Genomic DNA, 19,790 nt, shown 5'->3' with positions numbered 1-19,790 from the left:
AGAGGAATAATCTCTTTATTTTTAAAATAAGATGTACTTAGTTTCCTAGGAAATTCTCTAGATGGAAAATATTGTGCCAAAAAAAATCAGCTTTAGTTTTCTTAGTCTCAAAATGATAGATTTATAAGTCAATACCAGGCTAAAAATTGGCAGCTCAAGAGGATCATTATGTCTCTGAAGAGAGAGAATGAAGAGCTGAGAAGCTGGTTATTAGAGCCTGAAAAAGATAATCACTTTGAGTAAAATACTGTTGTTGTGTGTGTGGGAGTAGGAGAGGGTATGACAGCAGCCTTGTATTTCTCCAGAGAACACAGGCATTTGAATGAAACCATGAATGATACTATTTGAAATATGATTCTAGTTTATAAAGATGTAAGTGACAAGTGTTATTTCAACACGTCTAGTTTTGTATCTGGTGAAAGAGCTGTTAAGAAGACTCTCTAAAAGCACTGGAATTTTTTTTTCTCCAGCGACACTTCCCATCAGTGTGAGCGGCAGTGACTGGGCAGGAGGCTTTTAACTGTGACATTTCTTTCAGTGTTTTGTTGACACCCTCTGACTGGGAAAAATCTGTTCCAAGTCCTACAATCCATTAACTAAAGTGACTAGACATCAGCGATGTGTTAATCAAATATTGTCAGGAGTGACCAAGAGCCTTATTGTGCCATCATATTGCATTGTAACATTTTTTTTAAGTTAAACTGCACATCCTAAACATGAGAGCCCACCCAGCTTCACCTCCAACATTGCATCTGCCCAGGAAAGGTAACCTCTGTGCCAGTGTACACCTTTGAAGAAGCAAAGGCTTAAGCTTTCCTCCAGAGCCCCCTCCCCGTTTTCACTCCTGTTGTGCAGAACTGGCTGGCAGCAGGCACACGAACAGCATCGTCACACCCCACATTTTCCTTCTGTGTCCTGCAGCAGCTGCCTGAGCCTTCTGTCACCTGCTGCTGTCACCTGTGATGGGAGTAGGAGGTTCGCCGGAGCCAGCTCCAGGTGCAGAACCCTCAAGTGCTCACCTGTGGTGGGCTGGGGATGTACCCCATGGATGCTCCAAACCCCAGAGTCCATGGAAACACTCCCAGATCCAGCAGATGTGCCAGGGTACCATCTAGGTTGGATACTATTTTATATAACTTACATTCTAAGGTTATTTTCAAATTTGCTAAGCTGATATAGGTTTATTTTTCAGTGGTTTCAGCCTCCCAGTGAAGCCCACCTGGAACCAATCACTACTTCTAGTTGCAGAAGCCAGCACAAAGTAACAGATTAACAAGATGATCGAAGCAGGTTTGGATTTCCTTGTTCCGGAAGAGCTAGATCAACCTCTGCAAGTGGATCAGGGACATGCAGATTTTCAGGGAGAAACTCTTGAACTGGAACTAGAGCTGTGGCTCCTATTGCAAACACACTGCTTGGAATAAACAGTCAGACAAACTCTTGCTCGTTAAGGAATTCAATTTTAAGTATTCTTCCTGTGCAAGATATTTCATTATTCTCCCTGAAAATTACCAAAGACATTTAGCAAAGAAGCCTGTGACTCAAAAGGTGTGTGTTGCAGAGACACCCACTCCTGACAACAGCTAAGCTACTGAAGTGGCTTGGGTTTTTTTTGTTTTAGAAGAACTTCATGGAACTATAAGAAGGCATATAGTTTTATTTGGCTGGTTAAAATAAACACAGTTTTCATGTGAAAGTTTGCTTTCAAAAAATGTGTTTTAGTCAGAGTTTAAGTGCTTTTGATAGTCAGTATGTAAATGGAAAAATGCAGATGATGATCAGGGGAGGCAGACTGGAAATAAGGTACCAAATGGTAACAATAAGGGCAATTCAGGCCTCACAAATAATCAAGGGTCATAATAGATCACTTAATTTAAGAATTAAGGTTAATTTTCTTCTAGAATAGGTATTAGAGGCAGACGGACCAGAAATTCATTTAGAGGAGTGTTACTGCCCGTTATACAGGATCCATTGGGCAGCACCACGCACAACCCAGCACCCTCCCAAGGAGCAGGGGAGCCCCCAGCACCCCGAGCCAGGGAGTGCACCACCAGAGCCCATCTCTGCTCACCACCAGCCGCCCAACTCGCTTCCATGGGAACTGACCACAGAATCACAGAGGTTCGGGTGGGAAGGCCCCTTGGAAGCCATCTAGTCCAACCCCCCTGCAGGGAGCAGGGACATCTGCAACTCGAGCAGGTTGCTCTGAGCCCCGGCCAACCTCACCTGGAATGGTTCCGGGGATGGCAGAAACACTTCTCCAGGAAAAAAAAAAAAACAAACCCAAAAACAAACAAACCAACATCTCGGCATCCCTCAGCGCCCGGGAAGGGCCACCGAGTGCCGGTTCCCGGGCAGCGCCGGCCGCTCTTCTCTCCTCCCGCACCGCGTCCGCTGCCGGACGCATAAACAAGCAAGGCTTCCTCGCAAGGCAAGGAAAAGGAAGCACAGTCTCCCCGTCGGGGAATCGAACCCCGGTCTCCCGCGTGACAGGCGGGGCTACTCACCACTATACTAACGAGGAGCGAGGACAAGGGCCGCCAGCTCCGTACTTGCGGGAGGAGGGGAACGCACCACCCCCATCCCCACGAGGTTGCTGATTACTCCCCCTGCTGTCCCTGTGACGGTGCCTTTGTGGTGCCAATTACCCCGGCACTGCCCCTGTGACGATGTCAGTACCAAAGGAAGGCAGGACTGAGGAGCACGATGCTGCATCACACCCACCTCTGTGGGTACAGAGTGACACACTCCGAGGTAACATCCATATCTAACAGCAGAAAGTTAGGAAAAAAAAATGTTTTATGGGGTGAAGATTCAGAAACTCCTCTCTCCCCACCCGAACTGCTGCAAATTCTGGAAAAATGAGGAAATACACACTGAGGATACAGGGAAAACTCAAGAGAATTCCCTTCCAAATTTCATGACAGCTGAAGAATATAAAGAAAAACATAGAATCAGAGAACATGTTAAGATCATCGAGTCCAGCCGTAAACCCAGCACTGCCTAAGTCCACCGCCAGACCGTGTCCCTCAGCACCACATCCACATGCTGCCCAGCCGCTCGGGGTGAGCATCTGGTGTCACTGTCATGGGTTACCGGCCAGGGAGGCCTCCACCCGTCCTCCTCAGCCCTGCCCAGCTGCAGGAGGAGAAATCACCACACTGAGGCAGCACCTAGAGCCGTGGGCGGGAAATGAGCTGTTAGTTTTGTGTCAAGACTAATTTCGGGTTGGTTAGTTGATACAGAGGAAATGGACACAGAGTGAAGTGCAACCACAGCTAGTGAACTGTTACCAAACAGCTTTAAATTAATACCACTGTAATTTCCCAGGCTGGAACAAGCTGTAGAGCGTTTGGTAACCAGATCTGTGTGCTGAAGGAACCTCCCACGCTGCAACGTTTGCCTGAAGATCCTCTCCAGTCTGGCAGAAGAGCTGTTTTTATTGGCACCTCTCTGCCCTGTTCCCCATGCAAGGTCCCAGTATGAGAGAGCTGAATATACAGAGCTTGAAATCACACACCTCTTTGATTAGATCCTCAAAGGTCCTGTTCTCATCCCATCAGAGCAAAGAGCAGCAGTATTTGGTGTGGAAGATGCTTGTAACATCTATGGTACATTGCTGGTGGAAGCTGGAACTGATTTTTTAAAATAGTCCCATTACAGAACTTAGTACCTCTTTGTCTGATGGGTTTTTTACTCTGCCCTTATCCAAGTCATCAGTTTTCCTCTGGAGCAGAATCAAACCCTAATCTCCAAAGGACATGAGAACTGCAGGACTGAACTGTTTTCCTGTCTCATGTAGGTCTCAGTTTGAGCTGACAAATACCCGTAAAATTCCAGAGATAGCTGGGGTGTTAACTTGGAGGTAGTAATGGATTGACTGAGAAAAGCTGAAGCAGCTACAGCCTCCAGCTGTCAACTCTACACCACCTGCAAATGATGGCTAAAGAGCCTGGAAAGTTTCTGAACTGATCCCTTTTACAAGTTTATAAGCAAAAGGTCTCAGCCTGTTGAAATTTATCACCTGTCCTGGTAGGTCAGACACTGATGTTAAGCCTCAGCCCAGTGCAGGACCTGTGGCCAGAAGGCCCTGCCTGCAAGTCACCACACCAGTGCCCAAGAGAGAGAACTGGGAAGGGCAGGTGGGCAACGTAAAGCTGACTGGTTTCCACAGTATGAGGAATGGTGGCTCTTACAAACTGCCTGCCATTAAATACCACAACCTGAAAGGTGAATCAATTGTCATTTTAAAACAAGTTTAATGGCCAGAAGAGAGACCAGACTATTAGATGCAGAACACTTGCAATTCCCCTGGTACCAACTTGCAAAGCATGGAGTCCAACTGCCCAGGGGGGTTTTGTTTGTTTGGGTTGTGGCTTTTTCCTCCCTTATCCTTTCCAGTTGGAAGGGGCGTGTTCTACTCCTGGGCTGTTTGTGCACAGCATTAGCTCAGCGACGTAGCTCTCACAAAGGGTGAATCCTGTACTAAAGTCTCTGTTTAACCAGAGGACAAACACTAACAGTGATGTACTTGGTGGGAAGGAGGAAGAGAGGCATCCACGAGCAGGTTTGCGTTGTCCAGCACTAACCTTGTCACAAGTCCTACAGAGAAGTAATGCCTTTCCCTCTTAGCACTAAAATACTGATGTAAACCTTCTACTTCCTACATGTTCTCTGGGAAATCTTATTGTCTACTACCCAATGACATCAGTAACTCTCCACAGATAGCAAACCAGCAAAAGTTGTGATATAAACAATATGTAAAGAGATTACATCAGAGACAACTCAATAACTTGCATATCTGGACACTTGTGGGTTATGAAAGACTCCCAACCTTTTAATACTTTTAATACAGCCCCTTCAGAAAAGTGAGAACACCATTACTCACAGATGGCAGGCTGATCTCCAGGCTAATAAGCAACCACAAACTTGTAGATCTCAGTTAAGATTTTAAATCATATTCTCCCATTGTAGAGTGTTCCATAAGTGAATGCCCATGGAAATTAAATGCAGAATGGAGCAAAGCATCTCAGCTTCCCCCAGAAGAGGTTATACTTCTCCCATGATCCCCGGTAACAAGAGACACAGAAAAGGCTACAGTAGTTGATACCTTCTTTGCCTCAGGTTCTCACTTCTGAGGTTTGCCCTAAGGAGAAAAGCGCTGGGAGGAAGACATTCCTTGCTGGAGATGACAACACTTCAGGAGCACTGGGGTGATGCTCTGGGACCAGACAGGCTGTCTGAGGGCAAGGATGGAGCTGAACACTGGCAGATCACGGCCACCAAGGAAGGTTCCTGATGATGGAAAAAGGCAGATGTTGCAGTCATCCTCAGGAAGGTGTCTGCAGGGTCCTACTGGCTGGTCAGCCAGAGCCTAGTGCCTGGGAAGGCTCGGAGCAAAACTTACTGTAAGACACATCCAGACACACAAAAGACAAGGCCGTGATTCGAAACACCATGGCTTTACCGTGGGCAACTTGTGCCTGACCCACCTATAGCTTTCTGTGAAGACTGGCTCTGTAGCTAACACAGGAGCACCACATTTGTTTAGACTTTAGCGAGGACTTTGACACTATCTCTTACTTAAGAGCCAAATTGGTGAAATACAGAATGAATAGCTGGACAACAGAGTAGACAGAAAATTGGCTGAACAACCAACCTTGAAGGGCTATGACAAGCAGCACAGAAACTATTCAAAATTTGATTTGAAAGTAATTTCTTGGGTATTTACTCTGCAATAAAATCACACAGCCTGCAGGCCCTTTACCTCTCGGGACTTGCAGAGTCTGGAGTTTGGGCACGAATCTTCACTGTCTTTGTGTTTCTTCCCCCACAGCTGATGGAATGTATTTCATCATCTGCTTGAAATATGCTGTCAACTTTGGATCCCTCCTCCTTTCGGGTTTCATGATGCAAAAATCTGCTAGAACACTTCCTGTAGTCATTGCTCAATACATAAGCTGTTTTAGGGCAATTATATGGAAATCTCCTTTATAATTACATAAAGAAAAACAATGCAGAATGCTGCAATAAACCACGGCCAAAAGTTTCTCTCAGCAGCACTGCTCAGCCAGGATCTAGAGGGTTGAGAGGATAAGTGTTCACACACCACAGAGGTATCTGTCCCCACCTTAAAAAACTTGCCAAGTTGCTCATCAACTAAAGAACGTTCCCAAGGCCTGAAGCACTCAAAGTACCCACATTTCCTTTCTACACGGCACAGCTATGTCCTTCCCAAGAAAGACAACTCCAGGAAATGAAGAGCTTTGTTGTGTCGTCAGAAGAAAACTTTTTACCTACAGAAAGTTGGCTTTCCTTCTGCAACTGCTTTTGACCCTGCCAAAGCTACTTTCTTCATTTCCCATCATCACCCAGCTGCCAGGACCCACACTAGGAGCCAGGGCCAGCCAGCTACTGCAGCCTCCTGGAGGCAGTTTGCCCCATAAGCCTGTAAGGTTACAAAGGAGCCACCATGGCCAAATTAATTCTCTGAACTCCATACTTAGAGGTTGCACAAAAATTCTCTGTGAGATAGCCCGTGGACATGGAGCAATGCTGACACGCCTCCCTGAGGCAGAGATGGTGCTGAGTCCCCCAGCGAGTGGTGCTGAGTCAGTTCCCTTCAGTCTGGAAACAGGAGAAGGTGGTCAACCACCCCTGGACCTCCCACACCCTGCACACAATGCTACTTTTTCGTGCTGTAGCCTGAGATGGCAGAACGTGGACACGCCTCCTGAACCCCTGCTGATGGACAAACACCCTTAGAGCAGCGGGGCTTCACTCTGGGACAAAAGGCAAACTTCATTTTTAACCCACAGTTCTAAAAAGAGGAAGGTTACAAGGATTATTAAGTTAGAGGTTTGCATTTCCGAGTCCAATAAAAATTCAAATACCACTGGCTGCACAGCGTGACAGTGAGAGAAGCCACTCATTTCCTAGACTTTTTTTTTTTTTTTTTCAATCTGATCCCCAGATAAGACAGCATTAAAGGAAGCTCCCACAGCTTACCCTGTCCCCCGAGCTCACACACAGGCTGCACCAGGAAGCAAAGGACCGCAGCTGAAATGCAAACCAGCATCCACAAAAGGCTACTACAGTTCATGCAAAGAAAAGATTATTACTCCACAAAAAAAAGGCAAACCAAGTCAATCTACACCCCACACACTGGTAAAAACTTGTGTTTCTTAGCTCATTTCTCCTAGGTAAAAAGAACCACTGTGGTGCAGAGCTCCTCTTTGCCGGACTTGATGGGGATAGAACAGAATTGAAATTTCAGGGTATCATTTTTGGCAGTTTAAAGATTTGTAGTTTGGATGGCCAAAATATTTGTACAGTGAACCCTGGAGAGCAGATGCTGACGCAGCAAGCTTGTCCCAAGACGCACTGCCAGCATGCTGTGGTGGCACAGAGCTCGCTCCTGACACCTTCCTGCCCGTTCGGCATCCACTCAGGACAACTTCAGGACAATGTAATCTGGCTCTTCCAAAACACATGCAAAGACCAATTCCAACAGAGAAATAATTGCAGGGTATATGTAATGTGCGGTTTGTACACAAAGTAGTTTATTCCACAGGAAAATAAAACCGAGTCAGCTGTGTGCATGAAGCACATGCTCTCCACCTCACAGGCAAAAGCTTGCGGCAGCTTCATAGCGTGTGTTCTACTTTAAGACTCCAAAAGTAATGTTCTTTAGGACGTCAAATGTTTTAAAGGACAGGACCTGATGCTAAGAACTGTGAAGTACAGGCTTCTATTAAAGGAGAGCAAGAAAGGAGCATGAAAACCGTACCAGTCACATTTCCTTAGTATGAAACATCATGCAACAACCCCCAGTATCAAGTATCACAGCAATTTATGATGCTGAAGGAAAAACCCACACCCAGAAATCCCTTCCCCAGAACCCACAAATGTAGGCACACGGTATGAATAATCTCAAAGTATTTATTAGGAAAAGACAAAGTACTTCTTCAACATTCATACAGAACAAATGGTAATAAACCCAGGAAAATAAACTGCAAAAAAGTAGGCCCATGACAGAGGAGTTGGTTATGACAAAGTAAATGAAATCCAAGCTTCATTCATGCAAACGAGCAGTAAAGGATTATTTACAGTTTTGATGGGTAGAAGTACAGCGTTGGCCATATTTGCGCCCCAATCAAATGACTCAGTGACGTATTAAAGCGACCTAATCTGTACATTCAATAATGAGAATCTATAAAAAGAAAAATAATTTAAACAATTTACAAGAGCTGTATTACAGATGGCATAAAGGTAAAATTTACAAGAGCTGTATCAACAGGTGACACAAGGGTATTCATCAGTAATTTATGAATAAAAATTTGTAGCACATTATTTTTACATCACTTCTTCAGTGCCTGAACAGTAAACAAGGAACTGGAGACATAGCATGAGTGCAATGTGATAGAATAAGGCAACTTAACCAAATGGCTCTTCGGAGAACTTGCATCCTACAAGGGTTTACAATGGATAAATTTGCCTGTCCATTTTGCTAGCTACCTAAAACAAATATTTGAAGACAGCAATTGGTGATTAGAAGGCCTGCAGACGATGAGACAGTAGATGGAAAATTAAATACTCGTTTGATAAAATGCCAAAACTCAGGAATAGAAGAAAAGTGCAGAAGATCAAAAGCCCTCTATATCCTATGACATCAACACACTAATTTTCATGTTCTAGCTGTCATAATGTAATGTCTTGAAATACTAATTCACTAGTCTTATAATTAAATTCTTTTGTAATGCACAATCTGAAACCAATATACTTCCTCCCATAGATTGTATTTACAGTGTTCTTAAATTGATGCTACAAGAATGGTGAAATATCTGCAATTCATAGCAAAGGTTAGCAACTGACAGTTTATTCCAGTTTATTTGATTGGCAAAACTAATTAACACATCTAGCTTTTAACAGCATCTTAAATGGGTATTTTCACATTTTCCACAGCTTCCTCCAATGTTTACAGTAATGGCTGATTTTCTTGGAAGTTTTAGCAGAGAACAAACACCAATCGTGTTCTACTTGACTCTGTTTGTTTAAACACCTACGGTGACAGCACAAGATGAAGGCTAACGCGGAAACCCAGCAATGAAAACTCATCCACGTCGTAACGCACAACGGGAACGTTACGGGCCTGACAGGAAGCCAAACCTGCCAAGAACTTGCCACATTAACAGAGTCCACATACTCTAAAAAAAACCAAAAAAGGGCAACTTGAAATAAGGCCAAAAAAATAACTGCAAATGGTAACTTTTAAGTCTGTGAAAAGGATCAGGCCATATATATTTTATTTACAATTTCTATTTAGAATCTTTATTTTCAACAAATAGCAGGAATATGCTGAGGAGCATTACTGTGTTCCCTAGGCAGATGACCCTGAGGCCAAATCTTCCTCATTAGTTTAAAACAGTCCCCATTTAATAGAATCATCTACCCAAGTAACTAAAGCAAGCAGGATTTGGCACTCAGTTACGAAAGCCCAGACTGCTCAAACATATTCCTTTAGCACATTAATAATTACAAATATATTACAGCGTCTTTTGAGATGTTTTCAGAAAGTGTGTTTTTAAGGATACTTAATATGCTTTACACCTGCAAAGTAAACAAAACTAATAAAACAAGCTTCTTTGCAGGCTCTTTAAACCTAATTAGCAATTTTATCACAGATGACAGAACACTAGCGATGTACTTTGGAATATATCTGTAAAACTTTAAGAATGTAAGCAGGGAATTATCCCTCTGCACTGTGATAAAGCACTTTCTTATCTCCCATGGTCACATGTGAGGACCCATTTTTACCACAACAATTGTGAAGTCTGCCCCAGCCCCGCAGTTTAATGGGAAATGGAAAAATGAATATAGCCAAACCAGTAACTCCATGTCAAGTGTGTTCCTAGCGTCAAATACTTCTCATCTGAACCACAGATTTTTGTTAACTTTTTAACCTAAGCAAAACTCCATCACACATTACCCGTTATTTAAACCTACAAAACCAAAAAAATAATGAAAGGATGTAGAAAGCCCTATCACTAGGAAAACACTGACAAGGGAAAGAACTAGTCTTGTTAGGTGTGCAGATGCACTCAGGATAAAAAGCTGACCACAACTAGCTCAACAGAACCACACTGACCTTTGCCTTTGTTCTGAACTGGACCTGACTGTTTCCTCAGGATTACAGCCACCAGAATGTGAAAGTGATATTTAAAAACAGGTTGAATGTAAATAGAAGTATTAATGTAAGTTAATGACTAATGTGTAAGACACCATCTAGTCTTTAAGAAGCACAGATTTGCTCAAGATGAAAGACAGTTCTTAGTCAAATAGTTCCAATATTAAAATCCCACTGTTATTCTGAAACATTTAGAAATGAGAAGTTATTCTAACCTACCTGGAAGTAGGTATTTCCTGAAGACCCAGACTGGATAGAGACAGAGTTCATTTTAGAACCCTTAAAGGCAATATTACCACCTTGCATACATACCAGCAACAACTCAACTGCAAGTAGGAATCTCACAGTACTACTGAAGGAATATTTAATCTGTTATAAGATGCCAGAACAGATCTTTTGTTCTTAATATACAGGCTAGAGAGTAAGCGGGACAGTGTGGTTTCATATTCTTTCCACGCTGTAACTCTCAAATTTATCAACAGAGGTGCTGGTAGAACCACAAGTGCCTGCTTACAGCACACTAGGGAGAGAGAGAGGGAAGGTCTCCAAAAGGCAGGTCAGACATCTGAACACCCTTTGAAAATCTCAACGAAGCTTAAGACAAAGTTGCCAGTGCTGGTTCTCTCTGAACTGTTAAATGTATCAACACTTTACTAAACAGAATGAAAATGTGTTTATACTTAAACCTCTGCTGGCTTCAGTAAAGAACACTGAGGATGTGTTCATGCCAGCTTAATAAATATTCAAAATGTATCATAGAAGTTGTTCCCTTCTCATTCAAACTGCAGTTACCCTGAGCAGGATCAGAAAGGTGAAAGTGGTTAAGTTTAATAGCCATGTCAGCTTGGATTAGCTTCATCTAAAAACAAACTTCTTTGGCCAGAAATAGTCTGTATCTCGCTAAAAACTTGCATGATTTTTAGGGAGCTACCAATACAGCAGGACTGTGCGTAATACTTAAAAAGACGAAGCTGGAGGGATGAGACCAAGAAATGCAACAGCATTAGCTCAAGGTGAGGGCTACAGGGATAAGAAGCCAGAAACCTGATGCTCTTTTCCTGGCATCTCTAGCTATGTTGGATTGAAGGGATTATCTCCATGGCCAATAAAAATATCTGCCATTTCTCTGGTAAGCAACACTGGTTAGGAAATCTCATGGATAAAGTCCTAGTCCCAGCAAAATTGGCATTGTATGAAAAAAAATTAAAAGGCGCTCACATGGCTGATTGAGCTGAAAATGATTACACATTCAAATGGAGCTTTACATTTTACTTTAGAAGAAGAAATATCACGCAGCTTTCCTCCAGAGAAGTGGTTCCACTCGAGAAGACAACAGCAGCCCTGAGAAAACTCCAAATTTTCCCTACGGTAGTACATCACATCGAATCAATTCACTCTAAAGCAGCTTCAATCAGTTAGCTTAGAAGAAAAGAAATGGCAAGGGTGAAAGTAAAACCAGGGATCAGGAAAAAGCAAGTTACTTCAGTGATTTGTATAAAAGAAAAAAAGCCTTTTAAACCTATTTATGAGAGAATTTAGATCAAAAGACCTTGAGGCTTAACTGTTTGTGATACCTAGCGTTCCCACTGATGGTAGAGTCAGCCTTTGGAGACTCTAGTAACAAGTTTTAAGTTGAGAGAAAATGAGATGAAACACAAAGATGTGGCTTAAATACAGGCCCCTTGCTTCACAGTAGGCCTTAAAAACTTCTCTGGTCACTCCTGTAATACAGTAACATTTGTGCTGATAAAACTAGCAAATGGAAGCCAATTTCTTTGAAGCTCAGGGGAAGTAAAACAGAGGTAGGGCATACTTTCTGATTTTCACAGCAGTTTCTATACTGTACAGCTATTCAAGGATTACTCCATTAATTCATTCTGTACCAATTTATTTTTAAAAATGTTATCTTATGTCATGTCAAACTCAGATGGTTTAAATTAACCACGGTCATCATGTAATCTTCTGTATGTGCTTCTGATTAAATAAACAAGTAACTTCTAATTCCTGCTTCAAGAGTAGCTCTCTTTCAGCATCACAAAATGAGAAGTGAAATAGCAATAAGTATGGTCTAAAGGAACTGTTTCTAATTAAGATGTAGTACGTGTCTTAAAGTACCTTACTTTGCAAGAACATGCAGTTGGTTTGCAGGAGGCTGTCAAAACATTCAGAAAATTAAGTTTTTACAAAATTTCGTATCCAAATAGAGTTACTTTCTATAGTCAACTGTAACTTCAAAGGAACAGTATACAGCACTTAAAGACATTCTACAAAACCCATATCCACTATATTCTGAAGTGCTCTAATTTAGCATTGCAGCTATTGAACTGTGAGTGTAATTTGTTTTTTTAATGTCTAAAATAAAACACCAAAGCAAGCACAAAGGAAATGTCGTATGAGTACTGGGAAAACCAACAATAAATGGAACTGCATTTGCCATTGACATTGGGCTTAATGAACTGGTTACTCTAAGTTACTGAACTGTTAAAGGACCCCAGGAAAAAAAAAAAAAAAACACAACACAACAAAACCCATATGATGTTAGTATGGGGCTTTGAATTTCAAGGGAAGAAAGAGAAGACTGAAAATAGCACATAGAGGTTTCTAACACACTTGGTGGATGTGTCTGTGACTACAACACAGCCATGCTGTGGAATAATCAGTTTTAAAATACCTTAAAACCCAAGACATGAATTGTTCTAGTCTGGTTGTTCCTCATGCAATTATGGTAAATATTTAACATTAAAATGATATCATAAAATTGGGTAGCTCTTTAGTCCAGTCATATAGCTAATGACTGTGTAATAGTCTGACAAGTTTAAGATCTCATGCCCTGGTTTCAGGACTAAGCTTATTAGAGTAATCACAACTGTAAATTTTAAAAGTATACAGAAAACCCCAAAGATCAGTTCCAGAGTATGGATTTTATTCCAAGGCCACAATTTGATGAGTGGTTCCATATTGCAAGTGCACTAAATATTGGTCCGTTTGGTGTTGCAATACAAACTTTGATGCTGTCCTCAACTTTCAAAAACAAGCTTCCAAATCCAAAAGCCAGCCACCAGTTTTCCATTTTCAACATCTAATCAGATTATATTAAACTCCTATAAAATTAAGTAAAAAAAAAAAAAAAAATCAATCACACTTTCAAATTAGTAGGACGGGGCAGAAATGTTACAAACCTCTACAGAAATGAGCCAAAGCATCAGAATTGAGGTCCTGTGTTTAGTCTATTTTATAAGGATTTCTTCAGTTCTCTCAGGCTCTGTGGTACCTTTACAAATGATGGTGAATAATGTCAGAATTTACAAGAGAGACCAAAGAACCCAGAAGGCATTTTGGAAGTCACATCCTCTAAAAAATAACTTCCAAAAAAACTTTGTCTTCCCAAAACACCAGCCACATCTTCAAACAAATGAAAAGGGCAAGAGAATATCTTCACAAAACCTTCAAAACTTCAACTGCTTAATCTGCTGCTTTGGCTGACTCCGTTCCTATTCTTCCCACTGAAAACTGAAGTATCAGTATTATTTCCGTTATACATAAAAACACAATAATTACTATCCTTACTGTGGGAAGCAATTGCCTACAGTTTTCTCATCCTGTAGATAGCACCTTACTGTTTTTAAAGTTGTTTTCTGTGCATACCTGTGGGAAACGGTGCTTGTAACGTAGTATAATTAATGACAATTTCTCCTTCATCAATTATATACAAAACTGATGGGCCTAAAGCCTCAAGAGTAAATTTGCGATATTTCCATGCTAAGCACTTAAAGGTCTGGCATTCCTTCTTCTGGAAGCTTGTTTTCAGAGGATGTATTGCATATTAGAAGTTCAATACTGGGTACATGTACCATAGAACAAACGATATCCCCAAACAGTTCACTTCTCAATGCCCAACACAGAAACCCCTTTCTTACAATGGTAATATTCAGTAGCTAATCACTTCTCAAAAACAGTTACAGAAAATCTGCTATTTTCTTCTCCCTTCCCCTGATTTAGTTCCCATCGCCATAAACAAGTGTCATTTGGGTGGAAAATAGTTCAGTGTAGTGACGTCGGGTATCTCAACTGAAATTTGGCAGCCCAAGAAGAGCACCAACAGCTCCAAAGTATCCCTGTTCAAAACAAACAAAAATATACTTCAGGTTCAAGTAGGTTATTAAATTCTGCACTAATCACATTTCAGTGATGACAAAGTATCACTTTTAAGATACAATCTTTAAAAATAATTTTTTTAAGCTTTGAGAGACAAGCATTTTATCTTTCTTATCTAGATAACTTCGGGAGATTTCACCCCTAGTCTCCACATACACTGCAGGACTTCCAAGACATCTATCAATGACTCCTAAAGCACGGAAGTCAAGTTTGGTTTGTTTTTCCTAGAGAAGCTGTGTATTTTGGTTGCTAAAGGATCTTAAATATCCATAGCAATGCTACTCCTAAGGTACAAGTCAAAAATTTCTTGAACTAACCGCACCTCACGGTTTGAAAGAATTATGTCCACGCTTCACCACCATGCTTTGGTCTGGATACTTACATGCACACAAAGAACCACATTCTCCTGTTGGATTACTTTTCCCCTTGGGGGAAGTGAGATCTTCCCCCTCCCTGTAACTATGAAATACTACGAAGTGCTTGGAATCTCCACATGACCAAACATAAGAATTTAAAATTTACCCATGAAAAATCCAAAGGGGGTAGGTAGAACTAACAAGGAACCATTCTGCTATTCCTGTAGACAATAGCACCAAGACAGACTACAGTCAGTCTCAGGATAAGCAACAAAGGAAAAAGGTGTGAAAATCAACTGAAGGGGAATAGACATAATGCTGTAGTATCATCTGCAGACCAACAAATAGAGGACAAAAATTATTAGGCCACTGCAAAGATACTACAAGTCTCTCAAACATTGCACCTGTAATTAATATTCAATGCTTATATTTTAACCAAAACAGGTCAACTCTCTCTGCATTATGTACTGATCTAGATAGCAGAAGCTGCCCAAAGGCATATTAGTCCCAAAGCATAAAATCACTACAATAATTGCAAGATGTATCTGTGGTGTTGTAAAAACAGCCCTTGGTAGAAGCAGTCTTGACTATCAGGACATTGCTCAAGCTCAGCCGAGAACAATGCAAATATTTCAAGGGCCTGTGCTTTAGATCTCTCTGTAATCTTCTGGAATACAATACTTACTCCACCCAAACCAACGGAAAGACTGTTAAACCTTAGAGAGAGCTTAACATTTTCTGATTCCTCTCCAAAGGTCCATGGTGTGAACTGACAGGCCAAAGCGAGTACAGTGCTTCCCTGGCAGAGAGCACTGTCCCCTAAGAATCAACCGCATGGCAAACCTCCTCTGTTTTCAAGGTTTACTGAGCACTTGATGTCTCATGGTATCATGCTTATGAGAGCTACTCAACACTTGCATTTGTGATTTACGGCAAGACAGATGAACCAGAGCATACCTCATGTTCCAGGAACAAGGCCTTCAGCTGGCCTTTCGACCAGTAGTCCAGTGCATACGCAAGAAGCTTCATCGACAAAGTATTCACACGTAAAAAATTGCCAACAAACACAACTCTGTTTATTTTCTAAAAAGAAGAGAAAAACAGCAAAGCATTACGTCTTTTCACTGTTTACCACATCCCTGAAACATAAAAGAGCAGACTACCTCGAGCAAGAAAAAAAGCCAAACCAAGAAATAAACAATACACAATTAAAATATGGTTCTAAAATTTAAAGCACAGCATCCTTTGGGAAAAGGAAAAAAGTACAACTCTCAAGAATTAGAGAACTTAATTTACAGAGAAGTAGCATTTTGCTACAAACTAATAGAGCATTTTCAGTAATTAAGCCAAAGAAAAAGCCCATCTCCAAGTGACACTACATGAACAATACTTGTATTTGGTAGAGAAGACTCAATGCCTTCATAGCCCTGTACAATGCTGCTTGATCCATATGCAACAAGGCAGCACTGTAAAGAAGCCGAAGACAGTGAGACATAGCAAGTGTTCCTTTCATCTTCAGACCTCACGATACCTTCGCCTAACTTGAGGCTAAGACTTAAATACTAGAAGTGAGCTGTGAATTTTAAATCAAGTCAAATGAAAAAAAAAGTTAAAATCTCTTAACTTTCTCCATTCAATGAAATTGATCCAGTATTAAATGGAAGCAACATTAAACACTGGTTTAATGATATGAAAGCAAGAACCAAAGAAAACTGAATTGTTAGTGCTTAACGTAGTGCTTGATTTTGTTAGATCAATACTTGTATCCAAGTTGTTACAAACACTAGTATGACAATTCAATCCATAGTCAAACGACTAACATGAAACCTTTTTCACCATCTTGATCAGTTCCTAGTGAAGATAAACACACTGTTAAGACACCCAAACATAATTATGCTCTATAGCAGAAAGCTGGTGTAATTAAATCCGTTTTATCTCCATACATCAGTTCAAGATACTAGTTTGTGTATCCCTGTTAACCATTTCTTAGGATTCGTAGTTCTGTGACATAGCTGGAATTGGACCAGAACAACTTGGAATAAAGCTAATGTGTGCAGTTTACGAGCTTTGGTTTGTACTCATTTGCCCACACCCATCAATATAAATCACATCCATTTGCCTCAAACTGTTAGTATGTACTTTTAACTTACACCCTCATTCTAACTCTTTTGTTAATAAGCTTTGCCATAAAGCAAAAAAGCCAAAATTAAGTTTTTACCCACAAAAATAACTTTCTTCTTCAAGACAGGCAAAAGAGAAAGACACAGAAGGAAACTGAGGGAGAACTGGCAATATTAAAACTAGAAAAATATTAGTCTGGCTCCTAAGCATAAGGAAGGTTACTGCAGCTAACAAGGTTGTTGGTATTTCTGAGACTAACACGTCCACAGGTTTTAAGCAGAGCTGTAAATACAGTCACCCATACACTCCTTTAAGAAAGCTGTTACTAAACCTCACTGTATCCAAAATTTGTTGGTAATACAGGAGGAAACCCCTGTAGCTCAGACAGCCATATCTTCTGTGCCTGAATCCAGTATACGTCCACAGGTTCACAACTGTCCATGCTAATCATACTGAAACTGAACACATACTAATTCTATTTAGCAGAGCTTTGAGAAATACAATATGCCAGGAAATTGGTTGTGTATCCACCAGTAAGAAAACAGGTGTCAGAACAATTTCAATTCTCAGGAATTGGTAAAAATTAAAAATAATGCTTAACCGGATACAAAGCTTTATATGAGCTTTAAACAGAGAATTTCAGCTTGAAGAAACTGCTGGAGGCCATTAGGTCCTATGCACTGCTCGATGCAGGTCTTGCAGCAATTTAAATGTCAAAGTTGCTCTTCACATGTTTTGAAACTCTCCAAGGACACTGAGTCCATAGTCTCACTAGGTCCATGTTTCAGGGCTTAAGCACTCTCACTGTGAGCATCTTTTTTTCCCCCTTACACCAATTCCCTTTGCTCCATGTTGCATCCATTGCTTCCCATCATTCTGCTGTGCATAGCTGGCAGCATCTTCCTTGTAACCCTCTCTAGATAGTGCCAACTACTCCAGGCTTCAGCTTCATTTCCAGACTTAACTTGGAACCCTCAAGCGTCTGCTCACGCATCAGGTGCTCCAGGGCAGGGCCCTGTCTTGGTAACCTGCCTGTTAAACTTGTTCTAGTTTGCCAGTGCTTCTCTTTTGGGTGTTGGTGGTGGTTGGGGAGGAGGGGGAAAGAGGTCACCTCCTCTGACCTGCTGGCTATGTGGTTGCTAATGCACCTCAGTACCAGGTGAACCCTCACCACAGCACTTGTACACTGCTGATCTGTGTTCAGTTCAACTCGTCTGCAGCCAGCCTACATCCCACCTTCTGCTTTTGCCATGACGATGTGATCCTGAAAGATCAACAAACTGGTCTCCTTATGCCACTGGGATAGCCTTCCACAAGACCTTGCTTCCTAAATCCCCTGAAACCTGAAGTCCAAATAGACTTGCCTTCACTTTCCTCAGGATCTTAAATTCTACTATTTCAAGGCCATCACTGAAATTCCTGATCAGTTCTTCACTCATGCACAGCAGGTCCAGCACCATGCTTGCCTAGTCAGCCTGCCTAGCACATATCAGAAAATTGTCCCCAGCACACTGAGAAGTATGGGTGGCTTGTCATCTGCCATGTTACCTTTCCAGTATAGGTTGGGATAGTCCCTCATGAGAACAAGCTCTTACAGGTCCTCTTGTATCCCATGTTGTCTGTGTTTATGTACACAGACTTCAGTTTGGCTCACAATCACTCAGTTTTCACAAAGGGACCTCATATCCTTTCATCACAACCTCTTGTGCCCCTGTCCCCAACTCAGCTGCAGGCTTTGGGATACATCCCTGAACAAACCTAGCTTGAAGCCCTCCTCATCAAGTTACCCCCTCATTAGCAAAGATATCTTCATCCCACTTTACCAGAGACAGGCAAAATATTCTGAACCAATTCCTAGTTCCTTAATACTACAGGAACTTCTTTGTTTCATTTGAGAATGTGCTAAAAGGTTTAAAATGGTACACCACTTTAGCAGTCACTTAACCTGAAACCAAAGAACAGACCTATAGATACATCATTCCTTTGTCAGAAGTTTTTACCTCATTTACTGCACACATCCGGGCAATAGACCCAATGTTATTGGTGATGGTGACCAATATGGCTCTTGCAAGATCTTCTTTACTAACAGACTCTCTCTTTTCTTTGTAGATCATATTCCCAAAACTAGAACGGGAAAAAATTTCATTAAGTACAAAGTGATTCATGAGGACTTAAAATAATTTCACAATGTCATTTTGATGCTATAACTGAATTCTCATGTTTGTCCTTAGGGAGTTCCCTTTTTAGGTCTGTATTAAATACAGCAATTTGGCAACTGACACTACAACATATGTATTTATTCCTTCACGGGAAACAGTCAACCTTATTATAATGCCCCCCCCCAAGTATTTTGATTTACACTGCTGACTTCCACACAGAAGCACCTACAGCAAAAAGTAGCCTTAGGTAAATCTAGTCACTGTAAATTTAGTCAATGCCTAAGTCTGACTGGTGAACCCTTCAAGTCCTCATGCTTGCCTCCTCACTCACAATTATCTATCCAATTCTCTGGTGTCCAAGTAGAAGTAAAACAGACATGAGTTGAATGGCTTTGATGGAACACAATCTTCCAAAACAGAAAATAAACAGCTGGCAGACTGCAATTTGTCTAAATGAGGAGTTCTAGGTTAGAAGGACATGTCCATTACTATATGGAGTAGATAATTTCTCAATGAATTATAAAAAAGGCAAGACAAGAATCCCTTGCTATGCATATTTTACCACTAAGGACTCTGTGCCATAGCCAAGTCAGTTCAGAGAGACAGAATCCTAATTATTCTAAAACTCAAATAGTCATTAAAGATCCTAAGGATCTTAAAGTAAGAAGAAAAAGTACATATATACAGAGCAAGTTAAGATGAACTGACTAGAGGTGTAAAGTTTGCACATATTAATGCCTCTCAGTGTATGCTCTCTCAAGAGGCTTTGATTCAGCTGGCTGGAGAGGGAGAAGAATTAAGGTACTGTGAATT

General features: G+C 41.3%; 1 protein-coding gene and 1 non-coding gene across 2 annotated transcripts in view; both read right to left on the bottom strand.

The window, feature by feature from the left end:
* Positions 1-2,452: 2,452 nt before the first annotated feature.
* On the bottom strand, positions 2,453-2,524 carry TRNAD-GUC. The gene has a single exon. It is a non-coding gene; the product is annotated as a tRNA-Asp (tRNA).
* An 11,519-nt stretch (positions 2,525-14,043) lies between these two features.
* The window catches only part of PANK3 (pantothenate kinase 3), an 18,085-nt gene continuing 12,338 nt past the window's right edge, over positions 14,044-19,790 (bottom strand). Inside the window, exons 5-7 of the mRNA XM_008938357.1 lie at positions 18,819-18,942; positions 15,655-15,780; positions 14,044-14,301 (exon numbers count right to left, since the gene is read on the bottom strand). Of these exons, the coding sequence (XP_008936605.1) occupies positions 14,251-14,301; positions 15,655-15,780; positions 18,819-18,942 (301 nt within the window). The 3' untranslated portion in view covers positions 14,044-14,250. The remainder of the gene's footprint in view (positions 14,302-15,654; positions 15,781-18,818; positions 18,943-19,790) is intronic.

The sequence above is a fragment of the Merops nubicus genome, unplaced genomic scaffold (assembly GCF_000691845.1).
Source record: "Merops nubicus isolate BGI_N331 unplaced genomic scaffold, ASM69184v1 scaffold15374, whole genome shotgun sequence".
In the NCBI taxonomy this organism is placed as follows: Eukaryota; Metazoa; Chordata; class Aves; order Coraciiformes; family Meropidae; genus Merops; species Merops nubicus.
This window is presented reverse-complemented; position numbering and strand designations above follow the sequence as displayed.